The 17,507-nt window shown below is 40.4% G+C and overlaps 1 protein-coding gene across 1 annotated transcript; it reads right to left on the bottom strand.

Moving 5' to 3' along the window:
- Positions 1-690: 690 nt before the first annotated feature.
- mrvi1 (murine retrovirus integration site 1 homolog) lies at positions 691-16,851 on the bottom strand. The gene is made up of 21 exons (XM_026378751.1): positions 16,619-16,851; positions 12,141-12,359; positions 10,837-10,943; positions 10,696-10,757; positions 9,743-9,916; positions 9,472-9,543; positions 9,307-9,353; positions 9,033-9,065; positions 8,140-8,592; positions 7,931-8,009; positions 7,122-7,242; positions 6,961-6,991; positions 5,689-5,829; positions 5,344-5,475; positions 4,090-4,243; positions 3,790-3,839; positions 3,371-3,505; positions 2,993-3,042; positions 2,299-2,409; positions 1,965-2,090; positions 691-1,632 (listed from the first exon to the last, which is right to left on the bottom strand). The coding sequence occupies exons 2-21, from the start codon at positions 12,210-12,212 to the stop codon at positions 1,470-1,472; spliced, it is 2,313 nt and encodes a 770-aa protein (XP_026234536.1). The 5' UTR covers positions 12,213-12,359; positions 16,619-16,851; the 3' UTR covers positions 691-1,469.
- Positions 16,852-17,507: the final 656 nt, after the last annotated feature.

Below are 17,507 nucleotides of genomic sequence, written 5' to 3'. Positions count from 1 at the left end.
AGAGCGCACAGTGACATCCCACTTCCACAAAAACATCTCTCCAGAAGCCCTGACTGCAGGAAATGACGCAAAGAGTGCTGGCGATCACGCAACAGTGTTTTTGTCAAATATGAGGTGTCAATGAGGAGTGGGAACACAATAAATAAAAACCTGGAGTTATGGAAAAGGACAGACACTCAACCGCTCTTAGAGGTGGAGTTATGTGTCTTTGGGGTCATATTAAGATGTTATGAAGGAAAAATACATTGCACTAAATTGATTCCTTTGCTAAATAAGCTGCCACAGTGAGAATATGAATGCAGAGTGGGGACAGGCATATTGCTGAACAAAGAAATATAAACATTTCTCAGCCAAGAAAGAAGTGTTCCTAAAGACATTAACAAGGTTGATGCATCCTTTCAGTTATTTGAGTTATTAAAAGTGATTGATTATATAATCTATATGATTAAGCTATAGACAGGAGGCAGTTAGTTTATCTGCAGAGTGACTTTTATTCCCTTTGGATAGAAGCAGGCTAGCAGTTTCCCCCTACATCAAGTGTTTATGCTAAGCTAAGCTAACTGGCTACAGCAGCTCCAAAGTAAACTGAAAATCTCTTTTCTTTATTCTCTTTACTGCATGCAAAATAGATCATAGCACTTATCTACTTTGGTAGCACTTTATATCAATTGCTAAGAAAAAGACTCCAGATGTTTTCAGGCACCTTTATTTAAAGGTGAAGTGGCAGAGCATAAAATCCACAAAGAACAAACAACACAAGCAGGCACACATATGCAAAGAAGATAAAACTAAGCTTCATGCCATCTAAACTGTGCTCTCATTCAAGAGGAAAATAATTCAGTGTTCTCAATTAAGACTCAATCCAAAATGGCAAAACTGAGAACCATCAACTGCAAAATATTGCACTTAAGGAACTACTTTGGAATGTGCTTAAATCTTTAAATACACATTATGGAAATTAAACAACAAATAAAAATGAATCTCTAATCAACTACTGCCTCCTTAAATATGAATTCAAAATCTCTCAGGGTCTCCTTACTGCACCTAAGAGATTTTAACGTTAACATTAGAGCGTAAATAAATATAAACGTTTTCTATGGTGACATTTAGTGAAACATGCCATACTGCACTCATCCTTATAAGTAACTATAATGTGTCATAATACATGTATCCAATTAAAATTATGACATTTTATCCCACTGTCTAATTGGTCCCTAAACAGAAATTGTCTTTTGGTTAATCCAAACTAAATCATAAATTAAGGCAACATTATCCGTAAAGCCTCTCAAAACGTCTTTGACCCTCAAGAGTCAGGGTCATAGATTCAAGTGAGTCCGTCTGTGATGATATGGTAAATCAGCAGAGACTAAGACTGCGGCCTCTGGTATTCTGTTGAGGGGTTCTTTGGCTGTGCTGCTATTCTCAGTCCAAAGATCTTCATCCTTAACTTGCACTGAGTCCTCCTCTCATTACGTGTCCTCCCGTCTGTTGTAGTAGTCACTGAAGAATGTGAAAATACTGATCACCAGACACATCACCACAAACAGTGTCAGGGCGGTCCACAGAAGTCGTCTACTCATAGAAATCCTGGGACAAAAACGACGAAGAAGAACCAGAACCTCTTCCATCGTCCTGTGAAGATAAAGACCTCATGTTGTTTAAGGTTTGTCTACACTTGTACCACAGGTCTGCAGTTTTACAAGGAGTTACAGTACATGCATGACAATTTTTGTCAATATTGTACGGATTGAACAAATGAAATATAACATATTGATTAGTGAGCTTTAGATTAGCTGGTAGACAGATTTTATTATTACTATAATTGGACAGTCAGCCTTTATGCTAAGCTAACTGGCTGCAGCTTCGTATTTAACAGCCAGTTGTAAGAGTGGTACAAATCATCTCATCTAGGTTCTGATGAAAGAAGGGAATAGTAAACTCTTGCAGTAATTAATTCACTTTACCTGCTAGTCTTCATCTTCCTTCCACTCTCTTCGTCTTTATCTTTTGAATCCAGTAATTTCTCTGCAGCCGTTTCCTCTTGCTTCTCTTCCAGAAGTGCTTTGCTGTGTTTCAATCCATCTTGGAAACTGGATTTAAAATGTTCACGTTAAATGCTCTGTATATGGATGGACGCCCTATCATCTGTCACTTTTATTGTACTCTGTGTTTGCTCTGTGTTAAATTACATTTTACACGTGAGAAGATGCACCTGTACTGTAAGTGTGGTGATTTATGATAAGCAACAATGTCATGATACAGTGTGTGTTAGGTAATGAGCACAAGGGAAGGCCTCACCCTTTATTATATGCCTCCTCCTCGATCTTTGCCTTGATCTCAGCTCTGATCTCCTCTAAGTTGACTGAAGCCTTGGTGGTTTCACTTTCCTGCTCCGACACACTCTTTCCACTGCATTGTTTCAGACAGGAAAGAACAATCAGATTTGGACATGATCATAGCAGGGGTTATAAAACTGAGAGGAATGTACATTTAGGTTCCATCACTGCACTGTGGCCCTGTCTTACAGTATAATGGACAAGCTGCAGCCCTGCTTGAGTGGTAGTGTGCATTACAGACCCCATTAGAAAAAATAGAGCGGGCACATTTGTTATTGTTATTCTTGTCTCCTCACAGAACATCCAGCTCAGACACTTGAGAGCTCTACTCAGACTCACTTTATATCCAGGATATGATTGGAACCCAGTGCCTGGACTTCGTCAAACTCTTGCACAAATGTTTAGATTACGACCCAGGATAGCGTATCTATCTACTGCAGTAAGATGTGATTATTTTCTGTGCTTTCAGTGTTATTTTCACCTTACTGGAACTTTATCTGCACTGTAAAACACATCCTGAAGTCACACAAAACAGCCGGCGGTCTCACTGCAGCAGTATTTTGATATGAATGATTCGAAGTTCAGGGCTTTTCTTTTAATTGTAAAGTAACTTTGGGACTCAAGCAACAGTGTAAATGCATCTTGTGTGTGCATACCGTTCTGTTGCTGGTTGTGCTGTGGTGCCTTTCACATCATTTGCTTCACACTATAGAGAAGAGAGAGTTGAATATTAGACTCATATATATACAGTATAAAACCTGGTGCAGTATATAACAAGCAATCTGATACAAACGGTTTACATTTTTATAGTCTTTATCCAATGTGTAAAAAGACAAATGGACCTTCTGAAATGATACCAAACCATAAATATCTCCTTCAAAAAGATCCAGCCATAAGCTTATGTCCCTAAATGGCTCCCCAAACTGTTTTTGACTTATTTGACAAACTTTAGGTCAGTAGTGAATGTGAGAGACTGGCTGACTTCATTAAATGAGTCATTTCACATCATTTCCTGACAGCACAGGAAGACCTACCAGGACAGGAAGAGTAGCACCGGTGGTGGGTCCTGTGCCAGGACTCTGGCCAGCTGTGGCCGGGGGCTGACCAGGGACGTTCAAGAGGTTAAACTTAGGCACCACTGCTACACTCACTCTGCGTCTCGGGAGAGCCTATGGGGTGCAAAGAGGACAATAACATACAGCGACAGTGGTGATGATGGAAAATGAGAATATCTGGGATGGCACATTTTGGACATAAAGGCATGACCATGACATAAAGAAGAGATAATTTGATAAGTAGAATGAAGAACAAAAAACAAAATCAAAAACACCACACATGGAAATTCTTAGTCTATTGATGAGTTAAGGTTGAAATATTAAAAGCATTAATACAGTACAACAAGTTAAGAAAATTGTTGATGACTTTTACATAGAAAGAATTATTCAGTGTTTACCTTTCCAAGCGTAAGAGACATTGATCTTGATGGCCGTGGAACTCCATCATCTTTATAAAAACAGAACATAGTTTTACACAGTAGTGTCAAATACCAACACACTGTTGTTTTCATGTTGTTACTGTTCCCAACTCTGCAGTGAAGCTGCTCAATGATCTGTTAAAACCCTTCAGACACAGTGGATACACAGATGAAAATATGTGTAAAAACCAGCAGCAGTGGGGTTTTATTTATCAGATTCTCTCCTGAATTAATAAAAATCCAATTCCTTACAAGCATTTGATCTTAATGTGGTCTCACCTCCTGTGTCTACAGACCCTCCATAACAGCGATTTGAGTTCTGGTTAGCCAGCTTCTTAAACTCCATGAGCTCTGCGTGATCCTTCTCATATGTCCTCTTCAGGTTTTCCACGTATTGCATCATCACCTCAGTGGCCTTGTTCATACGTTTCTCCTGTTGGACAGTGAGGGAGTCCGTCAATGCAAGGCGGCATTGCAACGTGGGAGCATAGAAACTAAAACTTGGGATGAAAAATTGCGCTAAACTGAAAGCTGTGAGAGTTTGATCACTGACAAACCTAAATAAACTCATGGCTGTCAGGAATTTAAACATATGAGACAGTATAAATATATTATTCAGTGCACTCTTTTTTTCTTGTTACTATAATATGAAACAAACTTCAAGCCCAGTTGGTTGATACTTGGCTTTTATGGAGATAATGGCAGAAACAACTTTGAACTTTTAGGTTTGCAAACAATGGGAAATATTACTACTAAAATAATCTTTTGCTGCTAGTAAAGATAACCTTTGAACATTGCTGTGAGCAATGTCTTTGTTTTCTCTTTTTTACCTATACAAAGCTGAAGATGGTTTTAAAGTAAAACCAAAAGCTAGAAACTGCGTCCTTTGGAATAACTTTACTCTGATGTCTGTTAAACAGGATTGAGTTTAAAGCCACAATACATAACTGTTCATAGAATATGTACAGGATATTATGTAGCATATCTCTACTAGAAAATATTTATTATAACAGAAAATCCATACTGTAGCTTCAGTATGTGTCAAAGTAGTCTTAAACGACTCCTTTTACTGTGCAGAAACCATTATGTGCAGTATGCACATTGTTGTCTTTTGACATTAAATAAATTGCTGTATGGAGAGACTGTCACTCTACTGTGTTATTATCTGTGTAGCAGTCGATATCAAGAACCTAAAATGTCACATTTTAAGAACATATGAATGTCACTCATTGTGCTACTACTGCATCAAAACATCATGTTCTCAGAGCTTATAATTACAATAGAAGGCAGAATGCAGTAAGTCATCTGAGTGGTTTGGAGTTAGAAATAACCAAAAATCTTTGTACTGCAAAAGCAAAAATGGTTCTATTTCTGTTTGCTTTGACTAGCACGAGGTCAACCATTAGACAAACCTCTTCAATTTTCAAGATGTGCATTCTAGTCTTTCAAACATTAAGAGTGCAATAAGTGCAGCACTTATTACTAAACTCCAACATTTTTTCTGTTTCATTATCATGATGTGTTTAACTGCACCTGTCGAACTGCTCCAACTATCTCTGCTCTGCTGGAGAGCCGTGTGGCCAGGCGGTGCAGCACTGCCACTGTCTCTATGAGGCACTGGTAGGCTTCACGCTGCTCCAGGTTCTGCCACTGTGGTGCAGTCATCTGCATGAAACACACAAACAACGTCACGTTACAGCGCTCTTAGAAAAACTTACATCAAAGTGTCTCTTTTGTACATGGGATAGGGCTCACACCAGATAAATATTTACTGATGAGCACTTGCAGGAAACATTAAGAAGATGAATGAGCATTAAAGGGCCAGAGGGAAATCTTTGGAGTTTCTCTAACATCAGATGCTGTTTTTCGAGGACTGACCTTCAGTGCTCCTTTGAACTCCTCTAGTTCTTTCTCTGTGTCCTCCTCGGTCAGGTTCCTCTCCCTCTCTGCCTGTTTGAGCCGCGTCTCCAGTGTGTAGTTGTCATTACGAAATGCCAGGGACAGCTGCACAAATGCATTCTGCAGGGAGGAAATTACTACAATATTATCCCTTAATGGCACATTAAACAACACAATTAAATGCAGACAAGCTGCTGCTGATGGCAACACACCACGACCCAGAGGAATAAATAAGAGGAATCCATCGAAAACTCTCCCACAGTACAGCACACACGTGCACAGGCTTAATGAGAATCATTAATGTTGTTTATGTAAAACGAATATAACGTTTTTATTGGTTAACGTGTGAAGGGGAGGCAAGCTGCCCCGAGTCAAGGGAACAATCTGTGATTCTGGCATTTGACCTCCTGATATTTCACTGTGATGATCAAAGCCAGTCTGCAGTTTTCCAACATACATGCGCCATGGCTGAGGGGAAATATATGACCTCTGACTGTCCTGATCCAGACGCATCCCAGAGGGAGCTGAGAGAGGGGCTACAGCCTGAGCCTGACAGCGTCACTAATGTTTGCGTTTTCTCCACAGGAAATCACTCTGAGTCTCTTCTGTCTGATCAGGAACAGAAAAACACTTTCCTGTTGACTGAGCCCCACTGAATCCAGTCAATTTTTACAACTGTGTTATTAACCAAACAGGTTGTTACAAACACGGAGCTACACGTGACACGTGTTCAGCAGGAGTGGAACAAAACATCTGCCTCTCGCTGTTTGAACAAGTATTTGGACACGATTTATCCTCAGAGTAAACACACCACTGTTGGCAGTCCTTTTATGACATGTTGTGTTATGACTTACTGTACTGACACAATTAGTTACCGTTGATTTAAATTCCATTTATTTCAATTCAGTTTATTTATATAGCACCAAATTACAACAGAGTCCTCTTTGAGCTCTTTACATATAAGGATCCATTTAAAGTCTGAAATTAGATCATTAACTTGAATCTATTTTATTCCAATCTTTATGCTGACCTAAGCCATATGACACACATGAGACATTACAGTGGTATCAAACTAACTCTTGGAAAGAAATCAACACTAGTTACTATTACTAATATTTCTCAAAATCTCACTCTACAAGCACGTGTAAAGACACACAGGAAAACTCTGACAAAACAAAACTGACGGCAGCATGTGTGGATGAAATGCATAATCATGAATGGGAACATTTTGAGTACAGATCAGATACTAACCTCAACTTCTTTTTCAGAGAGCAGAGGTGAACTAGAATGAAACCACAGATTAACTGTTAGTCACAGTGAGCAATGCACTTATTAGGTAAGAAGGGGTATTTTTGAGCTATTAGCACAAAAAGGTACAAGTTTACTAAAGCAGCAGCTGGTTCGTTACACACCATCCTGGCAGACCCCGGTGAAGTTTGAGTTTCCTCAGCATCAGATCGGAAATGTTTGGCATGGCGTCAGACTTCTCCTTCGCCTCCTCGCTACTGGTCGAGATTGGAGATGGTTGAGAACCTGCAGACACATCACTGCATAAGTAAGACCTTATAGAAAATTACCTGGTCTCCTTCACCATGGATTTTTGAGTCCAGTCTTATTTGAGACTGGTTTGAAGCAGCCACTCTGGGTCTGTGTCCTGGTATTATGGTAAATAATAACATGTAGTGGAAAAGTAGTTTGAAGTACTGATGTAATTTAAGTGACAGTACAGAGCAAAGTGTATCTAGTTTGCCAACTCTAGCTGTCCATCATAAACCACCGGTAAAGTCCATTAGTATAGTACTGACTGACTGAGGATTATTTGAAATAGGAAGAGGGTGTTAGTTGTCCGTTGTCTCATTGTAATGTCTCTAAATGTTGACTATTAAAAAAACTATTTATTAATTAATATTAAGTAATTTTCTGCAAAGCCGTTTTGTTAGTTAACAGATTTACAGCTTGATTTCTTTCCAAAACATCAGGATCCATAAAAAACTTCTCTCCTTATTTAATCAAGTGGTCTTTGGCTCACATGCTTTACCAAGCATGCCCTCTGCTGATGGAATATGACAGCAGCATTTCTATCTTCACACACACACAAGAACAGATCATTTTCTGACTCAATCAGATTTTCCCTGAGGTTCAGGAAGTACACGCCCTGTACGACAGCGCTGAAAGTACTTTTTTGTCTTACATGAACAAGAGGGCAAACAAGGACCGTCACCTTTTTCCTGTTCAACAGTTTCACTCAGGTCTGGTAGCTTGGATCCCCCTAAGCTTTGGTTACGCATCAGCTTGTGCTCCTGTGTACACAAACACACATAAGAACAACTTTTTCATGTTATGCTTGTAAGATTTCAACAGAAGGACACGTAAAAATGAAAAGAGTGAAGGATGAGGGCGACATGTAATCTGCTGAAGCCGGTGCTTTACCTCTCTGAGTTTAGACAGTTTCTGTACACTCCCCGGCTGGATGGGGAGGTCTTTGTACCCTGAGGACTTGAAGACAGAATCCCTGGGCTTGTCTGAAAATACCTCCTCCATTGTAGGAGGGAAACCTGGGGCTCCATTTCTAGAATTAATGCTTCCTACAGTGTCCCAGGAAACAGCTCTCATTAGTGGAGGGAAGGCCCCAATTGTCTTGATCTCTGCTGTACACGGGGCCTGCTGAGTAGGGGGTCGGGGCACGGGCTTGGCCACCCCTGTGGCTGGGACCTGGTTGGAGTTTCGGCCTGAACCAGCTCCCTCGTCTCCTTTATTGACAGCTGGAGGACTCTTTGGTACAGCAGGGTCACAGTTCTCCTTCTGAACAGCAAAACGGGGCGATAGAGTCCCAGAGGACACTTTCCTCTTCTCAGTAGGCTTCCAGTCCACCAACAGCCTGCCCTAAGGTTAGCAAGACAGTGATGAATACAGTTAGAAATGTTGATGCATTAATAATAAACACGTAGCTTTAAAATCTGAATGTCATATTTGAATTATTAACGGATGTAGTAAAATCCTGCAAACTGTCAACATTAAACGTTGAGAGGTGAGTCTGTCATCATACTAGAATCTCTATGATCACAAAGGACTGTGCATGTCTGTGTTTCACAGCAGTCAAACCAATAGTTGTTGATATTTCACTGAAAACCACAGATATTAACAGTATGGTGGTCAACTAAGTCAGTGCTGGGAGGATTAACATGTTTTCTCATATTCTCTGTTTAAGTCCTGACAAACATGTACGATTAAAATGTAAATGCAGAGTTAAAAGTATGCACAAGTTGAATTTTGTGTTATGCTTGACTCAAAAGAGAGATACTATGTGAGTGTGTTATTCTTACCTCCTGATCCTGGGTTGTTAGGTCCTCCAGATGCTACAAGAGATCAATATATTGTCATTTTTCCTTATAAAGGTCATCATGCAAAACATCATGCATGACTTGTTTTAACAGTGAAGACAGTCATGATAGAGCACCTTTCAAAAACAGAGACAATCTAGTGTTTTAGCATTATTATTTTATTAGATGAACATAGATAAAGTAAAATAAAATGACCACTGCCAGCTTTTACACCTCACAATACCAGGTAGTTTTTAGTGACCCATAATATTTTTACCTGACCAGACTGTGAGGTGCCATGCGTCACTTCTGAGGATCCTACAGCTGGAAGAGCAAAAGACAATTCATAAAATGATAGTGTACAAAATGTATAAATCAATAATAAACACTTTTTTTTCCATAGTGTGCCCAGAATAACAATGAATAACAATGAATCCCTTACCGGTTTGAGGGGCTATAGTCAGTGAGCTGCTTCTAGATGAACATGGTGAAGATGTTGGAGATGGAGTAAGAGCTGTGGAAATGAAATTAGAGCATGGTGAGAAGCCTCCAAAAGAACAAGAAATAATAAAAATAGGACTTCTTACCTGTCCACTCATGTTGAAAATTTGACCTGCTGTGCTCTGCTGTGTGTGCACATGTGTGTTTGTGCATGTGTATTACCTGTGGGTGAGTCAGGGTGTATTACCTGTGGGTGAGTCAGGGTGTATTACCTGTGGGTGAGTCAGTGAGGCTGCTGGTGGACCGGCGGCCGCGTCGCGTCAGGAAGCGGTCGCTGACCTTTTTCGCCTGTTCGAGCAGCTCCAGGTTCTTCTGACGATCCTCCTCAGAAAGCTGCAGCTCAGGTAGCTGATCTTTCACCAGGTCAATGACATTACCTGTGCTGTCTGAGAAAGACGTACACACGTAAATGCACAACTCCCATTAACACATGGGACACACACAGGTATTGATCAACAAATTACAGCATCAACACACAACAAACAACCATGCCTGTTTCCCTATTCTTACAGGTAAACATATATAAATTATTATTAACACATCTAAGGCATTTTTAAAAAGAAGTTAAAATGTTAAACAGTCTCAGTCGTTTCAAGAGGAATTATGTCTCAAGGATATTTAAGTGAGATCCTTCTTTGTAAGAAATAAATCACAGATGGATTTGAGTCAAAAAATCAGGTGATGAGTTTTGGCAAAGTCTGAGATGTTTTTATCGCCTCCTCTCCTTAGAAAAGGGCAACAAGCTAAACATCAAAAGTAATCAAAGCAGCAAAAGCATTTCAGGCATGGAAGAGCACACACCGACAGATAAATGACTCACAAGACTGAAGACCAAACTTAGTCCAAATGTTGTGAAGCTTGTTGTGTAACTACACAGCGTGACCGCAGTGTTTTCATCTTTGAAAGATTAAATGAGGTTGAATTGCAAAGAGTTACAAACTGTTCCCAGACACACACACACACACACACACACACACACACACACACACACACACACACACACACACACACACACACACACACATACAAAAAAAGCAAATCAGTGCCTTCAATTTGAAGATGATAACATCAGAATAAAGTTGTTCATCCTGTGGTAATATTATCTGCAGTAGCTGTGTTTGTGTGTGTGTGTGTGTGTGTGTGTGTGTGTGCACCATTTACCCACCGACTGTGGTGATGGGTCCTCCAGTGGAGAGTCTGGCCACCCGAGCTCGGGGACTGTGCGGCCTGATAGAGGAAATGAGTCAGTCACATTGTGCCCGTTTGCAGCTAAACTCTTTCAATTTTTGAGGTGGTGGAAATTTACCTGTTCTGCTCCAGATGACGTCCATCTTGTTGGACAATAGTGGTCTGTTGTGGGTAGACAATAGTGGGGGCGGTGAAGATGACAGCTCGGCTTTCACCTGGTGTAGACTGCAAAAGGAGACCTTCAAGTAGATGACGATGAACTGCACTGCCCTAATATGTCTAAAATAAAGGCGCTAAACACCCCTCAAGTAGTTAAAAGCTCAAGAGTGAGGAACACAGAAAGGTCATTCAGTTTCAGTTTTGCAGGATAAAATTCTTGACATCTCCTGAAGGTAAGTACACAAGTAAACGCAGACTGGAACCAAACCCAAATTCCCTAAGCTCCTCTAAGAGCTTATCTCTCTCAGCTCAATAAAATGAATGTCTCTGAAGGTAGAGCTGCAGACAGGCTGCAGAAAGACCACAGCTGGGCTGTAATAAAGGTGCGCACTTTTACAACGTTGCCATATGCCCAGAAGATTAGATTACACAGCTTCATTACATTTTCGGCAGAGATGTCTTATCTCGCCCGTGTGCTTATGAGCGATTCCAGCGGAAGACTCGCAGTCTTTGATTGCTTAACACTTTGTTGTCTGAACCTTATTTAATGAAAAAAATGCCTTATTTGGTTGCGTATTTTGAGATTTTTATCTCTCAGATGTCTGAATGTCTGCTGCCTGCTTGAGGATAATGTGTATGAGCGAGATTTTAGTCAAGTCACCGGAAATAAAAGTCAATTTCAAAAACTGAGGAGAAACATGTCTTTCTAAAATAAAGTTACAAGTAGCGTGGACGTTTAGAGATTGTCTTAGAAAAAAAATCTGCTTAAACATGCACAATCATTTTAAAAGCATTAATATTCTGTCTGCAATAAAGAAATTTAGTTATTTTTTACTGAAAACTCCACAGATCTCTTTAAAGATCGCAGCAGTCGCTTTCCTATAAGTGATTTACTGTAAAAGCAAAGGAAAAGTGGCCTTTAAAGACTCATAAAACATTCACGAATTGGCAAAATAACAGATTCATTACTTGGGAAACTACTAGAGCCAAAACTGAAATACCAGTTCAGATCTTGTGCATTACACATTACATTCTTCAGGCTCTGTGCATCTGCACTTTCAATTTGAAATAAAATAATCAATGATGCATCAATGAGTCAAGTCTCAGCTCTGATTTTAGTAAGTTTACAACAATTTACTGTGGAAAGAACTTAGTGTAAGAATTATTGCCTTTTTAACTCTGACTGTCCAAAAATAAATGGACTCTGAGGTTTTTGCCTAAAACAGGACATGTGCTCCAGAGAGTGACAGTGTGTGCACTCACTGTACTGGGAGAACTGGATGAACTGTCCAGCTCTTCAGGTGAATCCTCCTCTTCCTCAGGTAGTGTGGGCATGGTGGGGGGCACAGAGGGGCGAGAGCGGGTGTGGGGGAAAATAAACGGCTCGGCAGCAGCACAGGGGCTGTCACTGGACTCCTTGGAGCTGTGGTCACTTTGTTCAGGAGGAGATCTCTGCAGCAAGTGTTTCTCCTCCCCCTGGAGCTGCGAGAACATAAACACACACGTCATAATATGTATGTATTAGATGAGTGAAATAGTTTTTTTATTCTGAGAAAACCAATCACAAATGCATAGTGACTCCGAAAATGTATCTTATGACTAACAGCAGCTATAAAAAGACATACTGGAACTAACAAAACAGTCATACCATAAACCACATCCTAAAATAGCTCCTTCGCCGCCTTGCAACAGCAGTATTAGGAAATTTGAGACTGTAACTAACTTATCAGAAACAAAACATCGCCATCGACAGAGTACAAGAGTGAGGGAGATTTTCTCCGATGGCTGGAATCAATGTTGTTAGTGACAACGGGGTCAAAGAAAGTTCAGCAGTATATGTTTTTTTTAAATGTTTTCTGACGAAATATATTATATATATATGTTAGATATTAGTACATTTAACAAATGCCAAACAAATAGTCATTTAGGCCCAAGCTGTTCCGACTGACGATGCTGCTGTTGGCTGGAAATATCAGTGCTTTGCTAAATCTGAGGTTAATCGGCATCTGTCAATGAATATACTGCAACAACTGACATCAACTCTCGAATTATTCAGCTGTAAAACATGCAAAAATTGTCCATTTATAACATGTATAATACGCTGTGTAATACAACAGGGCTATCAATATTGGATATTATGATGTCTGGACAGAAACAACCCAGATGTAGAAGAAGAAGAAATTCTTTATAAAACAGATTAGTGTGATTGTAAAACTACACAGTGCGCTACACAGACTATTAGTCTGAATTAAATCAATATATTTTCAAGACTCTTGTTCCAACAGCACCTCAATGTTCCCTCTGTAGAATCATTTCCAGTTGCTTGATTGAGAGACAGTGTGGCTTAAAGTAAGGCGTGTATCATATTATGTGGTGCATCATCGTTAGGCTGGTTTTCTTTGCTGCAGGTTAAATGAGTTGAAAACGAGCCCTAACAGTCAGAAACTGTCAAATGTGGCTCAGAAGGATTCAACACTAATGAAACCAACAAGAGGTTGAAGCACGACGCCTGTTTCTGCTGAAGGTTTCTACTGTTAAAGAAGGTTTTTCCTCTCCACTGTCGCCTAGTCCTGTTCAAGGGGAATTACGGTCCTAATCTTACTATGTAAAGATTCAGATATAAGATTATTCTTGTGTCTTGATGCTTTATAAATAAGGTTTTATGGATCTGGATTAAGCCACAGGCTCAGTTATCAACAGATAACTCAGCCTGTGGCTGAACTGTTTATGGACACGGCACCAGTTTGACTCAGATGTCAGCAATAAATGCAAATAGGCAACATGTTACTTGTTATTTGTTAATAAGTGACTAATTCAGGTTTATTATTTGTTTGAATGTACAGTATTTGTGTCATGTGAGTTTATGAGGTACATTTGGAGGAAAAATGTTCAATAGTATAATAATCATGCTGTTGAGAAGTGTTGATTCGCTCTGATAAAGGAAAATATTTAGAAACTGTTATAACACTGTATCTGTTCAACCAAAGTGGGGACCCCAACCAAAGTGGGAAACAGACCCAAACTGTGTTGTGCAGAGATGAGAGAGAGAGAGAGAGACCTGATCTGAGCAGGACCAAGAAGCCAGATCCACCCTGAACAGCACACAGGACTAGTGAAAGAACTGCAGCAGGTTTGTTACAGAAAAAACACAGAATCCTTTAACATCCGAACATCCAACATGCTGTTCTCTGTTCTGCCACCAGGCGTTGCAAAGTTCCTCGTGCCTCGTCACTGCTCTACTATCCTACAACAAACCATTATTAAATCGTTCTGTTCTATTCTAAGGGATAAAGTGAATGCTCACTAAAGTGTCTACAAACAGCAACATGTGTAAAGTAGGAAAGTAATGTAGCAATGCAGCAACTATCTGCTTTGCAACTGCTTTATAAGAAAGAAAATGATTCAGATGTGTTAGACCTCAAGGATACAAACTGTGTTTTGGAGTGAACCGGTATATGTCAACTCCACAGAGCACCTTTAGCTCTGTGAATATGTTTACTTCAGCTTCCTTCACTGGGAAACACGAAGTAGAGTCGGACTAAATCATGTGGCTTTGAAATGTGGCTTTCATCAGACAAACTGGTCAAACTGGGATGAGCCGTTCTAAACCTCAGTGTAACTTGCTCTCACGGGCTTGACCGAGGCAATGAGCTCCTCAGGGACTGTAAAACAAACAGAGGGGCTTGTAGATAAAAGAACACAAATACGACTGCATGCTGTGTGGAACAAACATGCATGTTAACTGAAAGGAGAATCATCAGTCCTAACTAAATGTTTATTTGAACTCAGACAAACATAATGACGCAGCGTTTAGCGACAGTACGAGGAGGAACAACTAATATACGAAAACAACAGAGGGGCAGAGACTGGGAATAACAAGCGTATCAATATGTACCATAAAGTATCTGCAGCGCAGTGGAAATACGTTGGTGGTGAAGTTGCTAAAGCGTCAGCTATTGTATTCAAATCAATATTTAAATCAAAAGCAAAGCATTTTCCACTATGTTCTGCACCTATAGGCTGGCTAAGTTTTATCATTTAATAATCCGCTGATTCAGGGTCGCATTCAACATATATACACATATCAGTGTATTTTTAGCTATGATTGTTTAAACTATCACTGAAAACATTTTTTAAATGAATTTTTAACTGCTCGACTTTCATCCATGTGTCATTTCACCTGGTGTTTTTGCCATCAGTGCTGCTGCAGGGACCTGGCTCACCAAACAGAATCATGACCTAATTTAGTTTAATATTATGTGTGCAACTGATTTGAATGCAGCTCCTTTTAGAAACACATTTATGCAAATCTCAATGCGGAGCAGATTTAACCCTTTGAAGGAGCACAGTGCAGCCAGTCTAACGCCACTGGTTTGGTCAGACGAGGGCTATTTTCATATGCGTGAGCAGCACAGGTGTATTTTTATTGGCTGCGGTCACATTCACCAGCCAGTGAATACGGCAAACGAAAGGTGATGAACTATTGGTTATTTTAGAGACATGGCATGCATGTAACGCTGGACATGTCCTCTGTGATTTCAGGGCCCGAACATACAGAGTACTGTTCAGCATCACCGCAAATATGACAAGTTCTTGGGAACATATAGCAACAGAAAGACTGCGAGTCACTGGGGAGGAAATGGGTTGTTTAACTGTCATAATGAGAGCTGCGAGGATATTTCCTGACTACAGGACCACATTCACTTCTCCATTCAGTGCAGAAGAACACTTTAAATAGCAGAAATACCACACCACTGTATCTTTCCACTGAGAGTGAGAGTACGTTTTGCTTTTGTCACTCAGAGCTTTCAGCTTCTACTGCAGGTAGAAATATGAAAGTGAGTCACTGAATATGGTTCAGTGACATGGTGATCATTTCTATTTTCTTTGTGCCTATCATTTAGAGTAGTGTTTGAGTCCACAAAACAAAGAGAAACTTAAGGATGCAGCTCAGTAATTTTACAGTAGATATCTTTTAATGACACAAGATGCTTTAGTCTCTTCTGACTCTGCAAACAAAGACTGCAACCTGCACTACAGGAGGTTTCCTCAGCAGACCATGAGATAAATTCTGCAGTATAATTGAATCACTCAGATTATTTCCTGTGGGGGGAACAGGACAGAACATATAAGCCTGAGTACAGACAGTCGCCCTCAGCAGATATTCCTTAGGGCAAAAAAATAAATCTTGTTCTTATAATACACACTCATTTTTTTAAAAGAAACTTATCTCTCCATCAGATTTAACTCCTCGTGTGAACACAGGCCTCGCTGCCTCTTTGCTCAGAGGGAGACAATGCGACCGGCACCCTCCTCCCTTCCTCTGTTACATAAGCCCGCTCCCTTGTGCCAGATTTGTTTAAAATTTGGTTGTGTGAAGAACATTGTGCAGGGGCAGCAGAGGAAGTGGTTGCTACTCAGCCACAATGTGAGGTAACAGGGCAGAGAAAGTGTGAGAAAGAAGAAGAAATGGATGGGCAGAGAAATGTACAGTCAGGCAAGAGTGCAGGGAAATCCACTGATGCACAATCACATGCCAAGGAGGAGGAAGGAGAACACAAAGTTTCACTCCAGACAAACACTAGATAACGTAGACTCACCCCAGCACCTACAAGTCAAACTGTTATAGAGTCCAAAAGACATGCTGATAGAGCTGAACCTGCATCTCCTGAGTCTGCGCGTGTCCACCTACAACCATCACCTAGTAAACCAAACCTATACACAGAGGGCATGCACATTACCTGAGGCCACCGCTGCAGTGCTGTAGAGAAACACACACACTCTTCCGCCGATCCCTCAGACTGACTTCCTATGGCGTGACTGTCACTCTCAGCCTTTTCTTCAGAAAACTCTATCCTCAGGGCTTCTCCTTCCTACTCCCGTCCCCTCTGTTGCCTGTCTTTTTTCAGCAGCAGCCTCTCTTTCACTCCTGGGAGCTTTGACCATTTAAGGAGAAGGACTCTGTATGCCTCTTTGGGCTGCCATGGAGAGAGTGTGTGTGTGTATGTGTGTGTGTGTGTTCCCACTGATCAGCCCTCAAATCAAAACGTGAAGAAAATTAGAAAACTATGTTATTTTTTCCTCCAGGGTTTGTTTTGTTTCCCTTATCACAGTGTGGGAGCAGTAGGAGACTATTTTGTGTGCTGTTGCATTTGAAAGATAGGTAGATAGATAGTGTCTGTCCGGTCTGTGTTTACTCTGCAGCCTAAGAGGAATCCACGCATCCACTTCCGAGCTCTTGAAGATCATTTTTGTTTGGTGAACTGTGTTGTCAAACCTTGTGCTATTCGTGCTGCATTTCAGTTGTGAGAATCTCAGATCATTCTGAATTCGGTGGAAACAGGAGAAGCAAAGCAAGCACATTGTTTGGAGGAGCCCAGCTGACGCTCACGGTAAATTACGGTTTGAATTAAAACGAGTTGATGCCACAACGTGGAGGAAAATGTTTATCAAAAGAGAAATATATTTAAAAATTAGATGTTTTCTAGAGATTCTGGAGATTTAGAGTCAGTACGACAACACAAACATACGAAAAACTCCTGCATTTGAAGTTTGATGTTGGTGAAAGTAAAATAGCTTATTATAGTCAGAACATACGGGCTGTAGCATTACTGTCTGAGAAACCAATAT

Source organism: Anabas testudineus, chromosome 3 (genome assembly GCF_900324465.2).
Source record: "Anabas testudineus chromosome 3, fAnaTes1.2, whole genome shotgun sequence".
Lineage (NCBI taxonomy): Eukaryota > Metazoa > Chordata > Actinopteri > Anabantiformes > Anabantidae > Anabas > Anabas testudineus.
This window is presented reverse-complemented; position numbering and strand designations above follow the sequence as displayed.

Excerpts from the sequence above, each read along its gene's own strand:
- mrvi1 (XM_026378751.1), bottom strand. The coding sequence starts at position 12,212 with ATGCCCACACTACCTGAGGAAGAGGAGGATTCACCTGAAGAGCTGGAC. Across the intron at positions 10,944-12,140 it reads CATCCAGTTCTCCCAGTACA|TCTACACCAGGTGAAAGCCG; the intron begins GTGAGTGCACAC and ends CTCCTTTTGCAG. Across the intron at positions 4,244-5,343 it reads TAGTTGGAGCAGTTCGACAG|GAGAAACGTATGAACAAGGC; the intron begins GTGCAGTTAAAC and ends ACTGTCCAACAG.